The following is a 25,890-nucleotide window of genomic DNA, read 5'->3' as shown; positions in this document are numbered from 1 at the left end:
AGTTATATTTTAACCATGTTGAAGAATAATTGAGTTAAAATTAGTAATCTAATGTTAGTCAAATATAGTGTTCTCGTTCTGCTTTTAAAGAAGCAAGAGTAAAACCTTCAAAACAAGGTTTTTACTTGATCAACAACAAATCATTAGGGCAATAATTATAGCAATTTGTTTCATTGAAACAAAGCTGTATTGATTTGTAGCTAATCAGCATGGGTTTTTCGAGGAGGCTTTGTTAGTTGCAGTAAGTGTATAAATGCTTTAAGGTTTTTTTACTGTTATGCATTTTTTTTTTTGCAATGAACCAAGCTTCTAAGGGTTGAGATTAAAACTTGAGTGTTATAGCTTAATCCTACTTATTCTAAGAAGCAACCTACAAGAGTTCTTTAAGAAATACCATCTTCTAAAATATGAAAAGCAACTTCTTGGCACTTATAAATTGAATTCAGAATTTGGAGGTTGAAATTATTATTGAAGTTGATTTTAAAAAATGTGTATAATTAGGCTCAGTATAAAATAGAGTCCTCTTTAAAAATATCAGTTCTCACTAAAAAATGCCTAACTTTTAACTAAAAAGTCCTGTCTTCACTATGAAATATGAATTTTTCGTGCATGCCTAATTTTTAGATTTCAAAATAGAATAAGTCCTAAAATACCTATTGTTTCATCTGACAGTCGATGTCATTTGCATATGGCTACTGTAAATTTACATTGTTGTGTGATGTTACCATTAAGGGAGCAATAATTAGATGGTGATGTGGCAAGAACGTTAGAGAATAAAGTAAACGAACTCTATTTATTCTTATTGTATTATAAGAATGTTCTTTTAGTTATGAAAATGTAACTAAAATAATAAACTATGAAACTTAGATTTTAAGATGACGCACGAAGTTGTCTGTTTTTCTACAAGAAAAAGGAAAGCAACCAAGATGTTTATTTATTCTTTGTACCCTTGTCTCCTACTTGAAGCTTCTCTCTCTCGCTTCGGATTAATGTACATGCACATTTTTTATTCTCAAAAAAACATTGTATTGCAATGTTAATCAAGTTATAACTACTCTCAAAATTTGAGGTTTTATTTGTTTTTATACATTAAAAATAATAATAAAGAAAGATTATTCAAAAGAGATGAATAAAATAGGTAACTTGATGATTTGTAACTGTAAAATGATTAGCTTTATCACTTTGGAAACAACAAGGCTAGGAGTATGTACAAAATTGTAGGTCTTTGACTTCCTTTGAGGACTATTTTCAATTTTTTTTGTAATTTGTAGCAACCACGGTTCTCTTCCAGTTCCCCGCAAGGGTAACTTCACCAATTGGGATGTTTTCCTCAATAACTCAACCACCAAGGAGAAAAAAATAAAAAAATATTTGGAATGTTAAAGAGCTTTATTGAATTTTAAAGATAATTATGTTATAACTAAGTTATTACTAAATGCTTGAATTAAAATCATAAAAAAACATTTTTTGATGAGTATTCTCCCTTAAATAAACTTGATTAGCTTAAAATTAAGCAAAACCAAACTGATTGGTTTAGAAAACAAATGCTGCTTATTATTTTAGTTTTATATGATGCTGCAGACATTGAGAAGTTTATAATAACAAGTTTTTTACCAAGTTTTTTTAACATTGATTCTGAAAACATTGATAAAAAATTTTTTTTATTATTTTCATCAATTCTATCTTTTAATGTTCCTACCGCATAGGGTTTCAAAAAAAATTAAAATAAATAATGTTACGTAAATACGAACATCATGGAGTCTTAAGGCCCTAATTCTGTTTTATTACATTTACACAAAATTTGTTTAAACTAGCCATCTTATAGAGGGAATTTTAAGGGGGTTTCCAAAATTGGCCGCAAAAAGCATTGAGGTAGTGGCCACTTTACACAGTAACCTTTGTACCAGAAAATGCATTGCGGGGATCAATCAATAATGGTCGTGATAGAGATGGCTGTCCATCTTGTAAAGGAGAACAAGAAAGGCTGCTTATTCTATGTCATTTAATTCTGTTTTTTGATTTTGTTATTTTGTTGTGTTTTTGTCTAAATTTTAGATGTGCTCGAGGAAACCAGGGAGATAGAAGAAGCAGCACTGGCTAAACTAATTGAATTGCAAAAAAGTCAACTTGAACAAGAAAAACAACGACAGTAAACTTTAAATTGTTCTTATACTGCTCTATTGAATAAGCCTTGTTTTTAATTTTGAATTTTAAATCTTTCAACTGAAGTTACGTAGCGTGCACTGATGCGTTTTTGTAAACTTTGTGGTAAGGACGTCAACTTCCTGATGTCTGAAGGTGACTTTCTTATAGGATGGCTAGGAAAAAGAAATGCAATGAAGATAAAGAATTTCAAAAACTTATTCAAGAAAAAAGAGAGGCTAAGCAGAATGAATTAAAGAAGCTTCAAGAGAGGTTGAAATTAGAACAACAGGTTGATATTTATATATATTTATTGTTTATTATTTAATGTTTCTGTTTGTAACAAATTTATGGACCAAGTGTTCTTATTACTATTACTAATCGATAAGCCTGTGAAAAGTCACTTAGGCAGAAGAACAATGTAAAAGACAGGAGTTTTAAGAATTTTAATGTCGTAGGAAATGCATATATACAAGAAATTATTTTAGAAATTTATTATATCCCGTAGTATTTACTGATAGGACCTTGAAACTGAATAAAATAGTGTATTTGACGTCAGTTAAGAAGATTTATTAAGATTTAAAGGTTTATATATTGCGTTATTAAGTCATCGGTTCCAAATTGAGTGGGTTGACCGACCCAAATTTAGGAAATTGGTTTCATTTTTGCTCCCATGTTATCCCTGGTTATCCCCCTTAGGAGGTGACATCAGTTATTTCGACCTTTCTCAAGTTTTTTGCGTCAAAGTACATTGTAATGGCTTCATTAATTCAAGTTACTGTCACAAACAAATGAAAGTAGTAAAACCCTAAAAATAGATTGTTTCAGGTATAGAGATATCTCTTTTAATAATACCTCTATGTTTCAGGTAATACGAAATATCCTTTCTCCTAAAGTGTGCTATAATTAATTGTTTTTTTTCCTTTTTTTATATAAAAATTATACTAATCGTGAATTTTTACCTTTTTTAAATTTTTCCTAATTTTTTAAATGTTTTGGTCATAACATAATAGAAATTTGTTATCAATTCTTTTTTTTTTAATTTACTTGTAAATTTATTTATCTTTGACCCTAAGTTAGAAATGCATTACAAGTTTGGAACGTAGCTGTGTATTAAGTGTAACCGTTTAACTAGCGAATGATTTCCCAATTAGCTGGAATAAATCCTCGCTTTAGGTTTTTGACTCTATCTCATAGTGGTCATTTTAAATTTTCATTTCTTAGCTGCTGTTTTTTTACCCACAAAAGATGAATGTAAATAAAAATTAGTTGAATCACCTATGAATGACTACACCTTGAATATAAAACTCAAAATACAGTACACCTTAAATAATTATATTGCCTGTGGAGACTAACAGAAGTTATGCAAACATTTTCTAAAAATGAAAGTTTATTATTTTGAGTTAACCACGTGTAAAAACTGGAAGTTTTAGGAAATTAACAAATAAAAGAGCCGTTTCGTTTGGATGAAAACTTGCTTTCATTATTTTATTTTACTATGCAATGCCATGGCTAGATGCAAAATATAAGAAATAAAATAATTGCTTTTTAACATTTTTTTAGACATTAACCAATACCTTGGAGAAGGATCTTGCAGTTGAAGAAACTCGCATTCAGAATTTCCAAAATTCATTGCAGGTAGTTTCTGATTTCGCTGTTTGTCTCATTTAATCAGCTTTCTCTGTAGATTATTACATTCGATTTTTATCTTTTTAGGAGGTAATTGAAAATAATCTGCAGCTGGAAAAGGAACGTTTAAAGTCATTACAAGTAAAGGTGTATTAAAAAAAAAATTATTGGGCTAACAAGTAGTTAATTCTTATGTATCAATGTATTTTTTTGCTCTTTTAGGATGAATTTGATAGAAACGATCACCAGAGAAAACAAAGTGGCGCCATTTTAGTTCAAAAGCATTTCAGGAGATATATGTACGAAAATCTTTTTTGTACTATCTATAGTTCAGCGGTACTGTTTTGTGAAGCTTTGTAGAAGTTACAACACGGTTCTTATGTTTGGGTTTCCAACTTTTTCTATATTTTTGTCAATAATGGGTTTATGGTTTATTATATGTTATGGTTCAAAAACAATTATTAGAAAGGTTTTTTCAAAATACAAATTAATCAAAGTTGAAACACTACGATATGGATATATGTACAACTTTTTACAGTGTTTAAGATCAATCAAATCACTGTTTAAAAGAACACATAACAATCTTAAAGTATCAGTTTAAACTGAAAAATGATTGTTTTGAAACACAGGTTGTAACCACCTGTAATATGATTCAGAATGCTCACAATCTTGTTGGAGTAATGATATTTTATTATCATACTTAATATTTAGAGCGCAGAGGTTATATGGACCAGAACTAGATATCATTAAAAGGAAAAGACTGCAGAAGGAAGAAGAAAAACGAGAACTGCAACGAAAAGACGAAAAGAGAAAGAAAATTGAAGAGGAATGTCAACGAATAGAAAAAATCAGAAGCAAACAGGAAAGACTTAAGAAAGAAAAGGTGGTGAAAAAATTTGAAAGAGGGAAAACATATACTGAACAAAAAATAATTGTTAGGAGAGAAATTGAGAAAGCCTGTACGAAAGATGTCAGTAATGTCAATGTAATCTCTGCCAGGGAAAAATATTGTTGTGTCGATACATACATACCAACCAGTTGTGAAGCACAAGCAAAAGATTGTATTGATATTTTAAACAAAAGAGAAGAAGAGATTGGGAGACAAGATGGATGTAAACTAGGTGAAGATGGATGTAAACTAGGTGAAGATGGATGTAAACTAGGTGAAGATGGATGTAAACTAGGTGAAGATGGATGTAAACTAGATGAAGATGGATGTAAACTAGGTGAAGATGGAAGTAAACTAGGTGAAGATGGATGTAAACTAGGTGAAGATGGATGTAAACTAGGTGAAGATGGAAGTAAACTAGGTGAAGATGGAAGTAAACTAGGTGAAGATGGATGTAAACTAGGTGAAGATGGATGTAAACTAGGTGAAGATGGATGTAAACTAGGTGAAGATGGATGTAAACTAGGTGAAGATGGAAGTAAACTAGGTGAAGATGGATGTAAACTAGGTGAAGATGGATGTAAACTAGGTGAAGATGGATGTAAACTAGGTGAAGATGGAAGTAAACTAGGTGAAGATGGATGTAAACTTGGTGAAGATGGATGTAAACTAGGTGAAGATGGATGTAAACTAGGTGAAGATGGATGTAAACTAGGTGAAGATGGAAGTAAACTAGGTGAAGATGGATGTAAACTAGGTGAAGATGGATGTAAACTAGGTGAAGATGGATGTAAACTAGGTGAAGATGGATGTAAACTAGGTGAAGATGGATGTAAACTAGGTGAAGATGGAAGTAAACTAGGTGAAGATGGAAGTAAACTAGGTGAAGATGGATGTAAACTAGGTGAAGATGGAAGTAAACTAGGTGAAGATGGAAGTAAACTAGATGAAGATGGGTGTAAACTAGGTGAAGATGGATGTAAACTAGGTGAAGATGGATGTAAACTAGGTGAAGATGGATGTAAACTAGGTGAAGATGGAAGTAAACTAGGTGAAGATGGATGTAAACTAGGTGAAGGTGGATGTAAACTAGGTGAAGATGGATGTAAAAGCAACAGTAGTAACTTGGACATGCAAGGTGAAGCTATCGACTGTTATGATAGATGTAACAATTCATTGTGTCTTAATTTAGAAGTAGAAAAAACAGGCTCTTCTGTCAATGAAAGTAATTCTTTGAACATTATTTCTCCAGATATGTCTACTTGTTTTGTAAATGAGATCATTGCATGCAAGGAAAGCGATGACACAAACTTACCTTCAAAACATGAAGATGAAACGATACCCGAGAAAAAATACGTTAGTATGCAGTACTGTTTAGATACTACTTGTAATTGCTCAAACACAGGGGATGTTGGAAATATTACAATTAAAAATAGTGAAATTCAAAATGATGTTATTCAAGCACATTGTACTGAAAAAAATAAACTTGCAGAAGACATTTATATGTCCCGGTACGTCGTAGACAAGAATGCTATCCTTGAAAAAGTAAATGTTCCTCCTTCAGCACAGAAAGGTTGCATAAATTCGGTCAAAGAAAAGTCTCAAGTTGAAACGGATGATCCAAAAGTGACTGCAAGCAAAGAAATAAACAATTACAAAATCATTCAAGAAAATAGAGATGCGGAGAAACATTTAAACATTACCTCAAAAAATACCAAGGAAAGTGACACGTGTCTAAGTAGTTTTCAAGATTCGACATCAAAAGAGGAAATTTCATGTGATATTGACGAAGTTCCCGTCCTGTCACAAATAAAGCATATATTTCATAATTGGATTACTTTTACCTCAGGCATTAGGTATCTTGATGTTATATTTTTATTATAAATTAAAAGTGTTGTGACAACGAATTATTGATAGGTTTTTTTGTTTTAGAACATTGTACGGGATAAATTATGCTGACACGAACTTTAGTGAATTAGTAAGTTTTTGTTGTTGTTGTCGTTGTTGTTATTATTGTTTTTGTTGTTGTTGTCGTTGTTGTTGTTGTTGTTGTTTATTCTTATGCAGGTTATGCTCATACGTCTTGTTTCCTTTTTATTTGCAGAAAAATTTGCAAGTTGTCAAGAAGGAAAATGCATTTAGTATCACAAATCATGAAGAACTGAGATGCTTAGTTCTAAAAAACTCAAAACCGCCATCTTTAAGTGATCTTCACGAAAGTAAACATTTGCAGTTTTTACAACTACAGGTAAATAATATAAATCTGCCAATGATTTCTTTTTAACGTGGAATCATTGTTTATCACCTATTCACTTGAAGCAGATTTTTGATATGATACTCAGGTTTCCTGGTAATTTTATAGATTTGATGAGAAGCTGAAAAAGCTATAAATATTGAAACATTTTTACGTTAGGGAAAACAACAAGAAATATTTGAGGTTATAACAACGGCAACGATTTAGTGCAAACTGGATATTTAGTGCATGTAATGCTTTAAGGGTATTGCATTATTTGAACGTTTGGTGTCTAAGCCTACCACAGAGCATTTTATTAAAATGCTTACATCAGAACCCTGAATTGTTTATTTTGTATAATCTATGCTATGAGAAGCAAAATTAAGATTGTAGTATCAGCTCAGTTGTCATTGGCTTTTCTGCATATCGTTTAGAATTGCCAGCTGACATCACTTTCTGCATTCTTTAAACAACTCACCATTCTTAATTTACAAAACAACAATCTGTCAAGTGTTCGACAATTTGAAGAATTGTCATCTCTTGTGTCATTAAATTTATCAGACAATGTCATAAGTCGCATAAGTAAGTTTTAAATACTGATTTAATGTTGTTTTTCGAAGAGTAGATGTTAATGTCATGCAGTTTTGTGACCAGCAATTTTGTCAACCTACACCGTCGGCATTTTGCTGTATTTAAATTTAAAACTATCCAAAAGAGATAGTGCAAAGTATATTTCCAAAGAGTATTTGGTGCAGATTGGCATTGCCACTAACAAATTCGCCAGGTATTCCCAATACAAGTAGATGAGTAGGTACTGACTTAAAGCCTTTACAGGTAGGTGTTTAGTTTGGCAAGGCCGGATAAACCTGAATTTCAGAGGCTGAATTTGTAGTACCTTTGAGGGATAAGAACGACTAAGTAAGAGCTGGTATTGATTATGTCATTGCTTGCGTTTCCCTGTGTTATTGATTATACTCTTCCTCTGTTCCTTTTTTAGGCGGTTTAAGAAATTGTTGCAAATTGCAGTATCTGAATGTAAACAACAATCAAATCGTATCGATGAAGGTACATTGTTTGTTTGTTGTTGTTGACAGTGTTTTTGTTTTATACTTTGCTTTTTATTTGCTTACTTTCTTATTTTTTATTTAATTTCTGCAACTTTTTGACAATCTGTAAACCCAGGTGATATTTGATAGCCACTAAATTCGCTAGGATGTTTTTTTGACAAGAATGTTTATTGATAGTTACATAATTGTGTTACCTGATACGTTATTAGGTTCTCTTTTTATTATGCCTTCTACTTTACTGCTTCCAAAAAAAGTCCACGCTGTATGTGTCGGAGTTCTATTTCATATTTTGGTTGACATCAAGGTTTTTTTTCCGTTTTAGGGTCTACAGTATTTAAAACATTTAAATGTTTTATCTTGTAAGAATAATATTATCTCCAGTGTGGATGAAATACAGCACTGCTTATTGTTGAGAGAAGTTGACTTCTCTGCAAACAGTGTGACGAAGGTAGTTTCTGATTTGTGATATCAAATATATAAAAAGCAATCTTTTTTGTAACAATTCCTATCTTATACTGTAATAGCTACCTGCTTTCTTAAACAACGTATTGATGTACAAGTTGATATTAGATGACAACAACGTCGCTTCAATAGACAATATTAAAGAGTATTGGTTACCTCACCTTACCGTATTATCTGTTGCTGGTAACAGGTGAGTATTATGAAATTTCTTAGTTTTTTAATTTTTTAATTTTAAGATTAAAATGTGCTTCGTTGTATATGTTCTTGGAATTTCAAGAATAGTTCACCATGAGCGAAAAGTTATAACCCTCCCGAACTTAGATAGATTTTTGTGTATAAGTATTTCTTTGTTTTTTTATTATTAGGTTTTTGTATTTATTGTCTTGCAGTAATTTTCAAGTGAAATACTTGTTTAAATCACAGTAAAGTTTAAAACACCATTCATTCATTCATTCATTCATTTACATATTCATTCATCCGCTCATTCATTCATTCATTCATCCTTTAATTAGTTAATTAATTCATTGATTTTCTTGTTTTTAGCATTCAAAACCTGCCTTCTCTTGAAAACCTTATCCTGTTAAAAGTCATAAATCTAAAGAACAATTTGATATCTGACGCAAATGTATTCTATTCATTAAAACAATGCTGTTTGTTGGAACGCCTGTGTATCGAAGGAAATCCTGTAATAAGTACACCAAATATAAAGTATGTGTTTTTCCCTATTTTCACATGGACTTCAAAAATTAACTATCCCCCCCCTTCTTCCTTTGTTCGCTTAAGTTAGATATGGCCATGCACCTGTTCGTTTAATAGCACGTATATTTGTGACTTTAATACCCTTTTTTCTATGTTTACACTTTCCAAAACTTTCCAAAATATGTCCAAACTTTCACATCTGGCGCGATAAAATTTAATGGATTTTTATTCTTAGGCTGACAATATTTAACATACTGATTTGGTTAAAATATGTAGATAACGAAAAACTTGATATAAACGAGGTAAGCGCATTTTGCTGGGGTAATTTAATAGAAGGGGGCAAAACCCTTTTAGCATTGTTTTGTTCCGAAAGGAAAGAGTAGCAACATAATAATGTTTTTTATATAAGCAATTAAAATTCCAAAATGAGGCTTAAGGATGCTTATGGAAAGTAGTTTTTCAGCCTCAAAATATGCTTAGGTTATGCATTATGGTTAAAAGATTTATTAGAATATGCTTATGAAAAACACTTGGTCAGGCTCAAAATATGCTTATTTGAAAAAGAATATATTGAATTTTATTAATTCTTAATAAGTCTTTGTATTTTGTGAGTAATACTGGTGTACGAAAATTTTTAAACTGTATTGTTGTCACACCTCACGAAACAACAAAACATTAAAACTTGCCAACATTTTCTTAGGCTTCACATAATGCTTAGTATATGCTTAAAGTATAACTACATTTAAACCTACGGATGCTTATAAATGTCATGCTTATAAAAACAACAACATGTATTCTTAAGAAACATAATGACGTCATAGCAAAATAACGTCAGCATATTTTTTTTTATTCCTATCGATTAATTTTTTCTTCTGCTATACTATATTCCTGCTTATAGTTTCATCAACATGACTTACATTATTTACGTTATTTGTTACAAAAAATCGCAGTTTGGATGGAATAGAGTTAAGGAAACCTAGAAGGCCATGTCAACTGTTACTTGTGTTTTAGGTGACAAACATCAATTCATCTTTCACTGCTGGGTGTGTGGAAGAGACGGTAGCTTACACTGCTTTAAAAAAACAACTCGATACAGTGTATGTTTGAATGTTTTTTTAAAAGATTTTAAAACGCTTTCCGTTGTTTGTGTTATTTTTAAATTATTTTATTCTGGTTCGACATTTTTTCTTATTGTAGCTTGACAGAAGTAGATGCGGAAGAAAACATCGAAGAAAATTTTCCAAAACAAGTAATTTGAGTTTATGCTAATTGAGGAGATTGAGGCTTTTTTCTGTCAGGAAATTGAATTTTTCAGAGCCAATCAGAAAAATAAATTCCCCAAAATTTGATTCATCGCAAAAACATGTTTCGCAATTTTTAAAAGTATATTGAATCACAAAAACATTCGGAAAACTTGACGATGATAATATTTCACTTAACCTTTTATTTTGCTATCATTTAGTGCAGTTATATGCTTTTAGTACTATTAAAGACATTTTTAATACCCTTCCAATCACAAACATTATGTTCCACATTTTTTTAATGAGAGCCTACAATCGCAACAAATAAGTTCTGCATATAAAACCTTCCGCTGAAATTTTATTTTGAGGCCACTTTATCACAAAATAAGTTTTTCCCTAGAAAAAATTCTAAATGCAACCTTACAACACACGTCTTTCATACGGTAGGTCACTCTATGGAAAGAGTTGGATAGGCTCTCAGTGTCGCGCTGGAACGTACATCGTGCGTTAAATAAACAAAAAGAAGATAACGAAGCAACCGAGTTGTAAGTTTGAACTGCAAAAAAATCATACGTTTAAAACGCTAAACTAAATGTTTTGTTTTTTATTTTCTCTTATTATCTTTCTAGGATCGTCACTGAAGGCAAAACAGGACTGGCTGAAGTATCTCGAATAGAACAGCATCCCCTTGTTGTACACAATAAGCAGGTAAAATTGTTGTAGATATCGACGGATGCTTAAACTTTCAGATAATAATTACAGCTAGTGTTAGCGTAAAACGATTATTCAATTTTCTGTTTTTAGTTGAAAAACGCACAAATTGAGAAAGAAGAGAAAAAAGAAAAAGCCGCTACTAAAATTCAGGTAATATAACTTAATCGTTGTGACGAATTATTACAAAGTTAACAAAATTATGAATGTATAGTTGCGGGAATATATTTGATAATGTAATCGCTTTTAAATTTGAGTTTGTAAAACGCGTGTTTTACACCTGTAAAAAGTACTGAGTGAGTAATTATGAAAAAGTTTAAATAATAATCAAAATACTTGCTTAATACAGACTGTTCATTATATACCACCATGTGCAGAAATATTTGATAGCAAATGCATTTTTTATTTAGACTGCTTATCGTAGTCACAGGGTTCGTCAAGCTTATTTGTCATTTCTGAACTCGCTATATGCAAAAGAGGAAGATGTTTCGCATTATAGTGAGTTTGATTACGAAGAAGAAATCAACCTTGATGAATTTGAGTTGGACGATCATATGTTGGAATGGAAAGTACCTGCAACTCCACATGCACCTGTAAGGTATGTGAAATATTCTTCTTCTTGTCAAAGAATATTTTTTTTAATTACTCAGTTTAGAGTGAGATAGTTTAAATGATACACATTTCTCAATTTTCCATCTACGCTAAAATTGATCTACCTTAAAGCAGTGATCAAGAAATTATTGCAAATTTAAAAAAAATATCGGTTTATTGATCTCATTCTAAACCAAAGACAGCCATTTGCGAAAATCAATTCTTGAAATGAATATTTTACTCCAGTTGTCTTTCGTTTGTTGCTAGTGTTTGTATTTTTTTTATTTGCGAAAATTAATTTCTCGCGAAAGCTTTGTAAACACTTGATTGGCAAAATAAAATAGAAATTTGCCAGTTGCTTGTTTCTAGCACTTTTGGTAAGTCTTCTGTCAAATAGCAAGTGAGACCATAAGAATGAAGTTGCTTATACAAGTGAGACCATAAGAATGAAGTTGCTTATATAAAACCGTGCACAACAATTTTGTGGTTATCTACCGGGGTAATATAAAACAGTATCATCTCAAATATCAAAGAGTTGTATCTGATCTGTTTTAGTGATTTAGTTTCGCCACATATAAGAAGTGGGTCGGTTACAAAACTCCAGGTAAGAACACTTTTGTGTATCATGTACTTTTGTGTGGTGTGAATTTGGAGAAACAGTCTAATGAATGACAAAAACACCGCTCTTTTTTGTGACTCAAACTATAATGACTATATGGTTCCAATCCATCAGATTGTTTAAAGAATATCAACCACTCTGTGATTGATGGAGATATAACAATTACATAATGTCCCTGCATATATTATTATCTCCCAATTAACTTCCAATGCTGGAGGAGCTGTATGCATGGGCCCTTCTATAACTTCAAAAGAAAGAATCTACTTGCTGCTATTATTAACACGCTTATCACACATCAGAAATCTATTCCAAGAAGACATCTCAAACGCATTTCTTGTTTGAATTTTGTCGCGGCCTCATCAAAGAGTTTTAACTTTGGAAATTAACAATCTATATTATAATACCCGTCTGTCTGTCTGTCTGTCTGTCTGTCTGTCTGTCTGTCTGTCTGTCTGTCTGTCTGTCTGTCTGTCTGTCTGTCTGTCTGTCTGTCTGTCTGTCTGTCTGTCTGTCTGTCTGTCTGTCTGTCTGTCTGTCTGTCTGTCTGTCTGTCTGTCTGTCTAAACTAAACTAAAAGACGCTTCAACTTCATACTTGTTCAGGTGGAAGAAGCATGGAACACACCTGTTTCTTTGAAGACAAACTTGATGACATCTGATGAATCGTCCATGCCGACCATCAGTCCTGAAAGTGATCGCTCTTCAGTCGGTAGTACGCGTAGAACTGAACATATAAGTGAAGAATGGTAAGAAGGCTTAACTTTTGAAATGTTAGCCGAACATTTTGCAGGCTGTTCTGTTAAATTTGTAAAATTAAATTCTATAAAGTGTGGCTTACGTTCTTCAAGTTCAAATTTTATTATAATCATATTTAAATTACACGAAATGCAACTTCTGTTCATTTGTTGAACATTATCCGCGAAAGTAAGAAACCTTGATATTTTGTAATCAAATTAATTTATTAATTGATCTTTTATTAATAGTTTTTGACGTAACGTGAAATTCTAAAAATAACAACTCTTTCTGTTCTGATTGGCTAATATATTGGTTTTATTTTAGGGGGTTTCACAATGAGGTCACTGCAGAACTGATGTTAAAACGTGCAAAGAAAATGGGTGTTGGTAAAAAGAAAAAAGTATTAAGTATGTACCCAGTTGTATCTTGTCGCTCGTAAAAGAATAAAATAATTTTTAAGAGAATTTAATGTCTGGGATGTCTATTTGTAAAGTTCTCTTTTCATAACATGCGTCGTCCCCTCTTTTCGTACCAGTTCTTACTTGTACAAATAGATTATAACCGTATTTCCCCCGGCTGCTTATTAACTTTTTTCGAAATTTGGTGCTGCGGCTATTAAGGGGTAGTGTAAATAAAATATTTTTTTTTCAGAAACACTACAAATTTTCAAAGGTACTCGTTTTATACACTAATGTTATGGCTTTTATTTAAAAAAATCTATATTTAAAACAATATACCTAAATTCTAGTAACTTCCCGGGCGCTCATTTGATAACATGAAAAGAATTTGTTATTTTTCAATAACAGCCCGTCCATTTATGAAATGATTTTTGAACTTCACCCCTTTTGTGGTAAAGGTTTAACACATATCATATCTGCTTTTAACGGTAAAATATTTAGTTTGTGTCCACAAATATTTTCAACTCGTGTCAAAGTCAAGTATCAAATGACTTAACAGTCAATCTTAACAAAACAGCTGCGCATGTAATAGGCGTTTTTAATTCTATTTTCTTAACAAATATTTTTAGATTCAGACCAAAGGTATCAACTTTTTATGAAGAACAAAGATTCATTTATTGGACCTGTTACAACACATAGAAAACAAGGCGTTGGAAAACAAAGCTACTTTCAAGGTGAGTAGTACCTTGCGCGCTATTACGATCAGTTTCACAAACAAAACACAAAGGTCTTAAACAAAAAAACATGCAGTGTCCTAGCTTAAACATGTTGAATCTTGCAATGAATTTTATGAAATGATATTTATTTTTGATATCTTTTCCGTGTTTTCTTTAGTACATGGCTCTCCCACTCCACTGTTTCGTCAATATGAAAGTAAACAGATGACATATAGGTTTGTTATTTAAAATTAACCTTTGCATTTTTATTTATTTTTTGTGGTCTTTATTTTGATATTTCAAATTATCAAGTCTAGTTTATCCAGTCTAGTCATAGAGGTCTAGTTTATCCAGTCTAGTTTGGCCAATTCAAAATAGCAGAGTATTAACCACCACTTATCCTGTTAAACGGTGTTTACTTTTCAAATAATTGTAGTAAAAAACCTAACGCTGCCTCTCCTATGCAACGCTGTAAAAATCTACGTCATCAAAGCTAAGACAGAAATGCTTACTCAGAATTAATGTTTTTGCCATTGCAAAACATTTTCAAAAGACATACATTTTGATCTTAACACAATTTTTTTGCGTTTAGTTGGGTGTGCGATCAAGCAGTACTACATCAAGAAAGAGCAAACGAACTTTTTGGAGACGAGAAAAAAAATGTTTCCGAAGTCTTAACCTCTCGTAGTGCAAAGGAATCCATTAAAAGGTTTGCTATCAACGAATACTTAGTTGCTGCATAAAAGTGGATCTTTACCCAGTTAAGTCTAAAAACATGGGTGTGGCAACCTGCAAATGATCACATGAAAGGATGTTGCCAGCAGTTTCTACCAAAGCTAGTCTTGTTTAGATTTTCAGATAAAATAAGAAAATAACTTTCGAGTATAATCGTAAATTTTGGCAAACAATCATGAAACAGTCAAAAGAGAATTTTGAGTAAAAATGCTGTGCAAACCGTCATTGATGTGCAAAAGTTCAAATAGCATGCAATCCTTGTACACAAAAATTCTGTTATGCTGGTATTTCTTGAAAAAAACTATCCTTTCCAGCCTTTCATCTCGTTTTATCCGTTTAGAGTTGGAAGTGAGCCGATCTTTTTACCACAGCTCGACCCTGCTGTAATTGCAGGCAGAACAGTACCGCTAGTGGTAAGTTAATTTCTCTAAAATCTACTTTGACGCCATAATATTCCTGCAAAAAAAGCTGCTTTCGTCTGTTTAAAGAGATACTGAATAACAGTGGGTTTCCACAGAACCTTGAAAACCTGGGTGTCCATTGTGAGTTTCAAATAAGTCGCACAAAGCAACATATTTGATGAACTTTGCATAGCTCTGTATTAGCAGAAGATTTTTGTTGATAAAAAATTCCTTAAAATGGATTTTTACAATGGTCAGGAATATTTCTGTTTGGTCCGGGAGAAGTCAGGAAAAAGTATAAATGCTTTATCATGGCACATCCGTGTCTCCATCCTCTGCTGAGAATGGTTCACCCGATCGCATCTCGGAGTATAGTCAGTGTACAGCAGACTCTCTAAGTAACGGACACTCCAAAAGGCGGACAATTCTGATTAGGAACAGATTTCATGACACGAGGCGAATTCTAATCATAGCTTTACAGAAAATTCTCCATGATATTTTAAAAATTTGAAAATGGAACAATTCGCCTCGTTTTCTGTTCTTTATGACTTTTTTAACTACAACTTTATTAAAATGGTACTGAAGCTGGATTTCAAGTCTATATACTTCATGGTTTACTGTATTACTGTTATATGTTTTTGTCTGGAACAATTCAAAAACTCCACAAAAACATATATCAATAATAAGCTTTTTTGCAGCAATGGTGTCCGCTAATTGAAAAGTAGAGCTACTTTGTTATTTGCTAAACCCATAGTGGCGTGGCTTTGTCTGTGACACCCAGTGCTTGGGACTGCGGATTGAATTCCAATTGCTGCCAGGAAATATGTTAGCCATTTAAAAAGTAAGCCTTACTTTAATTTCAAGGAATTGTGTTTATTTGTGGCCATAGATTTCGAATGCAAAACTTACATAGGTTAAAACGTCACACGTGTTTTAAGTCCTGATGGAACGTTGGTTGCCACACCCTGGACCGTTTGAAGATAAAATATTTACTTGAGGAGCTTATAAGCTTCATAATTTCAACATGTTGGTTTCAGACAAATTTAAAAACATAATAATTGTCTAACGGTTACGATCGAACATGTGTAGTTGGAAATATAATTTCTTGCTAAGGTACTTTTTAGTCAAGTCTGAAATACACTAAGCTTCATTGTGGCTGCTGTGTAGCTAGACTTTAATATTTTTTTCGCGAGGTTGTTTTTTTTAAGTTATTGTGAATATTAAAAAAATGTTTTAGCAATCTGAAGTTCATAACCCGAAACCACCATCAAAGCGATCATCATCTGGATCAAGTAAGATTATGTTCTGTATTGTCTTTTATTTCGTACAGAGCTTTTCTGCCCGTTCTATGTATGGCATTCCAAAGTCACATTAATAGAGTTAACTTAAGATAACAAGTGTTATCTTAAGATAACTGTATTAATGTGATTTTGGAACGCGTGAATATTCACATTAATGTCCTGATTGTGAGATTTCAATTCGACGAGAAGTGGCCAATAAAAAGCATCCGCACCACGAACCCTTGATCCATTAGCAGGCTTGACCCTGCGTACAAACAGACGAAATAATGCAGGAGATAAGGTATAGACAAATACCAATTTACGGATTAAAAAGTTTATCGAATTTAATTCCTATCTAGCTGTTAAAATTGTTTTTGTTTGGTTTAATGTCGTAGGGATTAATTGAACAAAAGAAATTATTTCTCAACACTGAATCATTACTATGCCGCACAAACAACCATCACACGCAACGATAATTAATTGATTCAGTAAGCGCAATATCCTTTTTCAAAAAATATATTTCGCGTGAATTCACTGGAAATGAAAACACAGGCAACCTGTCGATACCCCTTCCTTACAAAAATCGTGCAAAGATTTTGATCTAAGGATGTCTGTAGATTTTTTTACTTTGGCAATGGTTACTATCTACCTATCTTAACCTAAAAAAAAGAAAAGTAGATATAGTTAAACACACTGAAGAACCTAGAAAACGCTATGGCAGCCAGTACTGTATCTAATCTCAGCTAGTGGCTTTTCACCAAACTTATTTTGCAATCACATGTACTTATCTGAGACCAGGTGTACACTTTTTGTTAGGAAAGTCAGAAATTATCAGCAATTTCAAAAATAATATCGGTAAAAAAGTCAGAAATATCATCATTTTGTTATATAAGTAAAATGTCAAAAATGCTCCGAAGAAATTTTTTACAGTCTATTAGCGATATTCTTACAATGAAATTTACATTGTTGGGGTAATTTAGTTTTTTGAAAATGTGACATTTTGGCCAAAGATAGCCAACAATTGGAGAAACTAGTCGGTCGCCCGTGGATAAATCCACGGGTTCGCCCGTCCCTTATTTACCGCATTTCGTGTCTCGCTACCGTGGTTACCATTTTGCGTGACAGACAGACGTTTACGGTATTATAATATAGAACCAGCCGGGAAACCCGCCGGAATGAGCCACAAGTAGTTGTTGTTGAACGCCCTAAAGAGCGCTTAAAAAAACTGCAAACTGTGCGACACGGTCAGGTGGAGCGCTTTAGTACAGGTATGCAGTATGTCGTAAATCAAGTGAAGCGCATTCACCATTATAGTGTTGCGACTGTAACATATTTTTCAAAAAATAACTTTTCCGTTGAAATAAAAACACAGTTTACAACCGTTGTGACTCCGTCATAGTAAAAACAATCGGTCAATATTATTTTATTTTGCGGAATAAGTTTTTGTAAAAATTAAAAAATTAATCGTGATACCGGGCTAGAAACAGTTCATTGCAACACAGGGCTGACTGGTTAGTCCAGGTAAACAGTGTTGCACATTCGTACGTAGGCGTGATCCCAAGAAAGTTTAAAATAATTGTCACAGTGGACTAACCCCTTAGTATAGGTCATCGCACATGCGCATAGGCGTAACAGCCTTTTTTAAAAAAAAACAGTCTGTTGATAACACTGGGCTAAGCGCTTAGTACAGTTAAACAGAGTTGAACAGGCGTATAGGAGTAATACCTTTTCCCAAAAAAAACTTTATTGCAACTTTGGTTTAAATAAAAACACAGGGAACAGCCTGTCGTTACCCGTCCAGCTAAAACAATCGCTTAGCCATTTTATCTGCAGAAAAAGATTTCAGTAAAATATGTAAAAGTTGTAGCTAGCTACCTAGCTAACTGCATTTAGCATAAGAATTATTGCTTAAGAATATTGTTGTAACCAAACTGCATTTTATACTTTCACTTTTTAAGGAGCTAGCTGCCACAGCCTCAACATATAAATAAATGTTGGCTAGCTAGCTAGCTAGCTAACTAGCTAACCTTCTTTGTTCCTAGCCAAACATCCTAAAACTAGTGCGTTTAAGATCTGTATGTGGCCAAAAAAAGTGACAATATATTTATCCTAAAATTGAAAACAAACAGAAAACAAATATTACAAAAATATAAAGCTTTCAGAAGACAAAAAGGTCAAACAAACCTCATAGCCTGACCATACACGAACATTTTTAAAATAAAAATGGCCTTCGTTCATTCAGCCGCGAAAATCTTGGATCGTTTTTATATGTATGTTAACAATGAAAGTGAATTTTAAGCGCAGATGATTGAAAATGGCGTAGATTAACGATGTACTTTTCATCAAGATCTAATATTCCTTCGGTATAGGTCAGAAAAGCAAAAAAACTTGCAGTCTGTTTGAGAACTTTCTTGCGGATTTAAGATACCGGGTTTGATCCTTCCAATAAAATGAAATTCTGCAAAAAAAAGCCTAACCTAGAATAAGCTCACATGTAAGTAACTGACCTAGCTACTGCTTGACAACCATTAACAGCCATTTTGTTCAGTTATATATCAAATTTTAAAAACGTTTACGTTTTACAACGAAGCCACAATTAAAATCAGTAGTAGAATTTTTTTTTATCTATCGAAAATATGCGTGTTTTAGGAAAGGTTAAGTAAAGGATAGACAATATTTTTCATGCTATTCAACATAATTAACTTGATTAATTTATCTTTATAATAATTTTATAGTTAACGCTCGAAGACATGTGTTGGGTAGCGAATCTAAGTCACATTCGGCGCCGCATCAAAGAACATCAGATGGACGAAACGAGAAGGAGTTACGATGGAAACAAATGGCCTACAGATAACTGATATGCGTAGAAACTTTCGCGGGCAGTAACTTTCGCAAATTTACGTCACGAAATTTTCAAAATCAGCGATTCGAAAAGTTTATGAAAAAAATTAGAGTAAAAATATTTTGAGATTCAACTCCTGAAATTTCAATGTTAACTTTCAGTAATTTACGAAAGTTAGTGCTCGAGAACAATTTATGTTTGCACAATCTTATGACTTATCGCGAAAGTTCGTAGTCAATTCTGCCTAGTCTAATTGTTGCGCGGTCTAAAAAAAGGGCCATGCACAGATATAGGTACCTAATTTCGCAAAATTGCTTTTTTAGTAAGTTAGTTACTTCGTTGGATCAATTTTTGTAGACTTTTCGCGAATTCGCTATTTTAAAAACTCTCATTGTTTACATTTTACGCGAATACTTGGGGTAAGTTACCGAAATTTTACACTCGAGAAAATTAATGTGCTTTGTAAATATTGTATATTTGAATCGGTGTTTTTTTTATTTTTTTTTGCTAAATAAATGATGTTCCCATATTCCTGTTTCAAGTCTTCTTAAATTAAATAACAAAAATATAAAAACAGCTAAATAATTCATTCCAAGTTAGGGCAAAAAATCTGGATGTGGATAGATCCCAATGTAAAAACTCGATCAACCATAATGATGCGACAATGACTGTCGATACTGTTCAGGGATCAAAACATTGCTGCACCGTATGCTGCGTCGCTATCGCTTGATACACGCAACGGTAGTTTATACACCTCTTCGATTGCTTCTTTTAGGATACAGTTCTCAACTAAAAATCCACCTGTTCCTACAACAGCTTCAACTCCATGTTTTTTTAATAATTCTACCGGAAGCATGGTTGATAAGTTTTCAATAATCCCTCTATGTAATGCCCATGTGATTTCCCCCAGCGAACTGTTATAAGTAGTGATATTAGTAGCACTTGCGAGAGAATTGGGTGAATATCTTTCTCCAAATACACAAGGGTCTATTACTAAACAAGTCCGTGTATTAGACTTCGTCTTTCTGAACGTATTTGCTAGGTCTTCAAGTTTCTTAAAAAGGTCTTGCTTTCCCATAGCTGAATTACATTCTAAGTCCAACAACCAAGACTGTACCGTCGAGACAAAATTGTCTAGTACATTTCCACCTAAAAATGATAAGTCCAAATTTATGTTAGATAGGATTGTGGAAAGAAGACCGGTACTCTTCAAGTATGGCAGTTAAACAAAATTTTAAGAAAAAAAACATGTCAAGCAGACCCAGACAAACTTAATATCGCTGTGACAGTGAATTATGGGTACTGACCTGTAAGTGATGCAGCTGTTATTATGACGTCATTATTCTTATAAGGTACGCAATCCAGTGAATGACATTTGTCCCGAATTGCTTTTATAGTGCAAGCGTCATTTTTTAGCATAAACGACAACTGGGAGGATGTACCGATATTTAAGACTAAATAAAAACTTACAAACATACAAAAAAATCTTTCAGGTGAGTATCTTTAGAAAGTGAAAGTCCTGCGAAGTTTTATAATGGGCGACCCGTATATTTTGTTTTTGTTTGTTTGTTAAAAAGCAAGGAGTATATTTAAAACACGATGTGTTTTTAGAGAGACTACAATCATAGACAAAATATAATCAAACAGGACAGCGAATTTTGAATTTAGCCGCCACAGGTGATTACATTGTTTGCTTTTATATTATTCACCCATTTTGAAATTGTTCAACTTCATTGTCAATGTTGACATCGGTCTTTGCATTTCAGATCTTAGGTTGTTTTGCTAAATACATACTCTTAAAACATGCTAGTTGTTGCTGACGTCAAAATTCCGTTGAGCGGACGCGCTGAAAAATGTCAATAATTCATTACCTGGCCTACGTGTGCGCAAATATAGCAACTTTTAGTAGAGGATTGACCGTTCGTGTTTAAAAAATGATGAATAAGCTGTCTATGTTTCATAATTTTGTCCATGATTGTAACTGCGACGACCAAAATTTTGGAAGAGAAGTATCATGAAATAAATATGGGTAAAACCTGGTAGATTTTGATAGAATGAGTCTTTCTGACATAAAGATATAAAAGATTTCAAAGAGCGTACTAGCTTCGTTAGGTGCAGGTGTAGATGAATGTATTGAACACTGCATATCACCGAGCGCTGTATACACAACTGTATCGGTGGCCATGCCATGCAACTTCGTTACCAGACTTCCAGATCGATGACCGACAGAAACAATTCTAGGCAGAAGATGTGCCAATTCTGGTATTCTAAATATGAAGTGTTTTTTAAATTTACAGATAGAATGTGTTCAAATAAACAAATTTTACAGTTCTAAGAAAATAAATTTATAAGACGCACAGCACGCAAATTTTTCCCCAACTGACAGTCCTTTTTTAAATAACGCATAAATAACATCGACGAGATTTCAAAACAAGTGTTCCCACAGTGGGCGTTAAACAAAGATAAAAACAATAGTTATAAGGTGTGTTACGTTTTTGTCCGTTTCCATTCTCCTTGTACAGTGGCCTCGATAAAACGATGCTCGTTATATCTAAGCGTTTGATCTTTCCCTTTCTTAATCCATTTTGCTTATATTTCTTGCGTGTACAATCTCGCACCTTTGGGACGACATTGTTGCTTTATTCGGATTAAAATCGATAATCAACTGTTGGTTATCTGTTTGTTACTAAAAAAAACTACTGGTTCTGTGGTGGTTACTTTAAAATGCTGCTGGTTTTATGGTGGTTACTTTAAAATACTGCTGGTTTTATGGTGCTTACTTTAAAATACTGCTGGTTTTATAGTAGTTACTTTAAAATACTGCTGGTTTTATGATAGTTACTTTAAAATACTGCTGGTTTTATGGTGGTTACTTTAAAATACTGCTGGTTTTATGATAGTTACTTTAAAATACTGCTGGTTTTATGGTGGTTACTTTAAAATACTGCTGGTTTTATGATAGTTACTTCAAAATACTGCTGGTTTTATGATAGTTAATTTAAAAATACTGCTGGTTTTATGGTGGTTAATTTAAAAATACTGCTGGTTTTATGGTGGTTAATTTAAAATACTGCTGGTTTTATGGTGGTTACTTTAAAATACTGCTGGCTCTATGGTAGTTACTTCAAAATACTGCTGGTTTTATGGTGGTTACTTTAAAATACTGCTGGTTCTATGGTAGTTACTTTAAAATACTGCTGGTTTTATGGTGGTTAATTTAAAATACTGCTGGTTTTATTGTAGTTACTTTAAAATACTGCTGGTTTTATGGTAGTTACTTTAAAATACTGCTGGTTTTATGATAGTTACTTTAAAATACTGCTGTTTTTATGGTAGTTACTTTAAAATACTGCTGGTTCTGTGGTAATTAATTTAAAATACTGCTGGTTCTATGGTAGTTACCTGAGAATAGTGCTTGTTCTGTGGTGGTTAATTTAAAATACTGCTGGTTCTATGTTCTTTATTTATAACTATTTATATTTATGTAATACAAAAATCATTTCAAAAAAGTATTCTGTCTCAGAAATATCGAGGATTACAAAGTGATACACTACATGGCACATATTGTTTTAAAGTTTTACATATTAAATGGAGCATGTAAATACAACTGGTTGACAGTCTGTATGCTTTACTCACATTGATGCGATGCGACAAGCTATTTTGGCAGATTATTTATGTAGATTTTCGCAAGAACTTTTTTTGTGGAAGAAAGGAAGACAGCTTAAGAGATATTCAAAACCAAGAGTTACAGTAGTGTCTTTAGGGTAATGTGTGGCGTGAAGATATTAGTGGTCTGTACGAGTGTAAAATTCGCAATTTTTTGATTTGTTTGAGTCAGGTATCTGGTTGTTACAGATGGAATGTCTTTTTGGTCCTCGATTTGCTTAGTTGCCTACTTTGCAACTACACTACCGACATAGTACTGGCATCGTAAACCCTTTAACACTTTGGATCATATTTGCCACTATTGTTTCTGAAAAAACCTCTGGCGCGGTCCAACTGGAAAAATTGTTAATTGTTAAGAAAACTGTGCAGGAGATTAATGTTATTAAAGGCTTGCCGACTTTAGCAACGGTGTGGGTTCTGTTGTCTATCGACGTGTGCTACTTAATTTTTGGACAGAGTGAGATTCGAACCAGCGCACTTCAAACAACCCGGTCTCTAATGACAGCCTCTCTAGGGCTGACACCTTAGATCGCTCGGCCATCCCTTCATGGGAAAAATCATTAATCTAGCTTAGATTTAGCTAACTAATCAATCTTTGTTGACCGTCGCGAATGGTGTAAAGTGTTGGTTTAAAAAGATGTGTAGCTAGCTAGCTCGCTATCAAGAGAACAATGTTCTTTAGTAATAAATTATTAGGCTCAATAACTTTATAACTTTTTAGCTAAAATTCTTTTTAACAAGAATTTTTACAAGTTTTTGTATTGCACACTTACCATGTCACTCGCTGCATTTTTTTAGATAGCCTTTGTAAGACCATCGGCCGGTGCTAGGGTTATTTCTTTTCGCGGTGCTGGTAATTTATGTACAAAAGTCAGTCATCGTTTTCTCCTTGATACATTATTACGAGCTTTTCGGCGCAAAAACATATTTTTTAAAAAAATAAAATAACACAACCAAAACTTCAATGGAACTACCAGGATTTAAAACACCGAAAAAAACAAATAATCCAATCTTCAGAAAAAGTTTAAACAGCTGTATTTTAGAAACATTTTGAAAAAAAACAATGATCCAATTCTGAGAAAAGCTGGTAACGGACGGATAGACGGACGCAGGTCATTTTGTACCAGGTAGGTCCAATAATGAATCAAAATTCAAAAATAAAATCCAAAACAAAAAGGAATAATTTGGCTTACTGTTCTACTTCCCAGCATGCTTTGCTGACGTCAAAATATCCCCAGCTATTCGCGCTATGAGTGGTCATATAAACATATTTTGTTTGTGTTAACAACCAAACTACAAAGTCCATAATTGTACCACACAATGTATATGTATCAGGAAGTTTTTGATTTCTCTTCAACCACAACAATGAAGCAATACCATAGCCAGTTGCTATTTTGCAGAACGACGGACTGCATGGTAGATTTTTCAAGAAATCCTGATGACAACGTTTGTCTTGCCATGTTATAAGACGGCTAACATCAGTAATGGCAGATTGGTACAAACATTTCAATGTTAAGTTTGTGTTACACTTTGGAACATTAACCGGATTCCATAGCACTACGCCATGCATTTGTCCGCATATTCGAATACTAGAGGCTTGGTGACAAGGTATCTTTTCTAAACAGTCATCTAAAGCTTTTAGTATCAGTAAAGGATCTTGTTCATCAAACAGATGTGACATAGGTCGGTTATCCTCGATAATTTTTGCATTGTGAGAACATTTTACGGCACCGAGAACATGCCCATCCTCAACCAAACATGTTTTTACGGAAGTCGTTCCAATGTCTACACCAAGTGTAACCACCATGCTTGTCTAGTATGCTATAACTTAAAGAAACAAACTACAAATCTCTTAGATAATAGATTAAATGTCTTGGTTAGCTTCTCGTTTCAACATAATGAAGATGGTAAGATGCACGATCCTTTTTATAAGAATCAAGGCAACGGAGAAAAAGATTCCTAATTTTAGCCACATTGCTGTTTTTCAACAAAATAGTTTCGAGGCTGGGGGGGGACGTATGTCTGTGTAAGGTTATTAAAGTGCGAATAACAATTTTTTGTTGTCTTTTGAAATGATTTATCATGGAAAACTGAAACATTACCAGTCATAAATTGATATTCTTTACGGAATTATTTTTTCCCTTTCTACAATTTCCCTCATGACACAATTATTAATCTCTTCCCTTCTTTTTTTAAGGTTGACATCTAAACAAAAATTCTACGTGACACAAGGTGAGTTCGTACACCAGTGAATAATCGAGACATTGCTCGTTTACCCCATCAAAATTAAACCTCTAGCGGCGCGACACAAAGCACAGCACGGAAACCTAATAGACAAAGATAGTAAAACATAATTCACATAGAGAATGTGAAAATCAACTGACCTGCATTCTACAACACAAAATTTAATAATTACAATCATGGACAAAATATAATCAAACAATACGACTCATTCTGAGTTTAGCCACAGTTAATTATATTGGTTGTTTCTGTATTAAAGTCGCGCATTTTGAACTTGTTAATATTCACAGCGGACGGTTACATTCAGACTCTTGAAAGATGCTAATTGTCTGACAACGACGTAGATTATTTCGTTGTGCGGGCGCGCTATAGAATACCACTGGTGGATTTTTTACACTCTCTACCTGCGCAACGTGTGCGCAAAAGTAGAGACTTTGCAGTCTGCCGGCTGCAGAGTAGTGACCATTTCACCTTTGTGTTTGAAAAAAGACGAATAAGAACTGTCTTTGTTTTATTAATTTTGTACATGACTGTAAGCACCTTCAAGATTTTATATAGAAGTCACAGATAGCTTTACTTCATTCGGGCTACAGA

The 25,890-nt window shown here is 33.1% G+C and overlaps 2 protein-coding genes across 8 annotated transcripts in view; one reads left to right on the top strand and one right to left on the bottom strand.

Moving 5' to 3' along the window:
* The window catches only part of LOC130657605 (leucine-rich repeat and IQ domain-containing protein 1-like), a 25,256-nt gene extending 5,336 nt beyond the window's left edge, over positions 1-19,920 (top strand). For 2 of the 7 annotated variants that reach the window (XM_057460593.1, XM_057460598.1), the window contains 29 exons: positions 2,056-2,149; positions 2,314-2,434; positions 3,706-3,780; positions 3,859-3,912; positions 3,994-4,070; positions 4,483-6,516; positions 6,593-6,638; positions 6,765-6,908; positions 7,328-7,475; positions 7,891-7,958; positions 8,283-8,408; positions 8,485-8,612; positions 8,966-9,130; positions 9,357-9,423; positions 10,133-10,218; positions 10,319-10,370; positions 10,810-10,907; positions 10,992-11,070; positions 11,167-11,226; positions 11,484-11,671; positions 12,220-12,268; positions 12,886-13,028; positions 13,342-13,424; positions 14,045-14,149; positions 14,310-14,367; positions 14,724-14,840; positions 15,207-15,279; positions 16,505-16,559; positions 19,283-19,920. In XM_057460593.1, the coding sequence (XP_057316576.1) occupies positions 2,056-2,149; positions 2,314-2,434; positions 3,706-3,780; positions 3,859-3,912; positions 3,994-4,070; positions 4,483-6,516; positions 6,593-6,638; positions 6,765-6,908; positions 7,328-7,475; positions 7,891-7,958; positions 8,283-8,408; positions 8,485-8,612; positions 8,966-9,130; positions 9,357-9,423; positions 10,133-10,218; positions 10,319-10,370; positions 10,810-10,907; positions 10,992-11,070; positions 11,167-11,226; positions 11,484-11,671; positions 12,220-12,268; positions 12,886-13,028; positions 13,342-13,424; positions 14,045-14,149; positions 14,310-14,367; positions 14,724-14,840; positions 15,207-15,279; positions 16,505-16,559; positions 19,283-19,401 (4,712 nt within the window). In that variant the 3' untranslated portion in view covers positions 19,402-19,920. Of the gene's footprint in view, positions 1-2,055; positions 2,150-2,313; positions 2,435-3,705; positions 3,781-3,858; positions 3,913-3,993; positions 4,071-4,482; positions 6,517-6,592; positions 6,639-6,764; positions 6,909-7,327; positions 7,476-7,890; positions 7,959-8,282; positions 8,409-8,484; positions 8,613-8,965; positions 9,131-9,356; positions 9,424-10,132; positions 10,219-10,318; positions 10,371-10,809; positions 10,908-10,991; positions 11,071-11,166; positions 11,227-11,483; positions 11,672-12,219; positions 12,269-12,885; positions 13,029-13,341; positions 13,425-14,044; positions 14,150-14,309; positions 14,368-14,723; positions 14,841-15,206; positions 15,280-16,021; positions 16,109-16,504; positions 16,560-19,282 lie in introns of all 7 variants that reach the window. The other 5 variants (XR_008985177.1, XM_057460597.1, XM_057460595.1 and 2 more) reach the window with 5 other exon arrangements.
* LOC130657608 (sedoheptulokinase-like) lies at positions 19,919-25,890 on the bottom strand. The gene is made up of 4 exons (XM_057460600.1): positions 24,249-25,890; positions 21,490-21,656; positions 20,697-20,843; positions 19,919-20,538 (listed from the first exon to the last, which is right to left on the bottom strand). The coding sequence occupies exons 1-4, from the start codon at positions 24,860-24,862 to the stop codon at positions 20,078-20,080; spliced, it is 1,389 nt and encodes a 462-aa protein (XP_057316583.1). The 5' UTR covers positions 24,863-25,890; the 3' UTR covers positions 19,919-20,077.

The sequence above is a fragment of the Hydractinia symbiolongicarpus genome, chromosome 9, assembly GCF_029227915.1.
Source record: "Hydractinia symbiolongicarpus strain clone_291-10 chromosome 9, HSymV2.1, whole genome shotgun sequence".
Taxonomy (NCBI): domain Eukaryota; kingdom Metazoa; phylum Cnidaria; class Hydrozoa; order Anthoathecata; family Hydractiniidae; genus Hydractinia; species Hydractinia symbiolongicarpus.
Note: the sequence above shows the minus strand (reverse complement) of the source record. Positions and strands in the feature narration are given on the sequence as shown.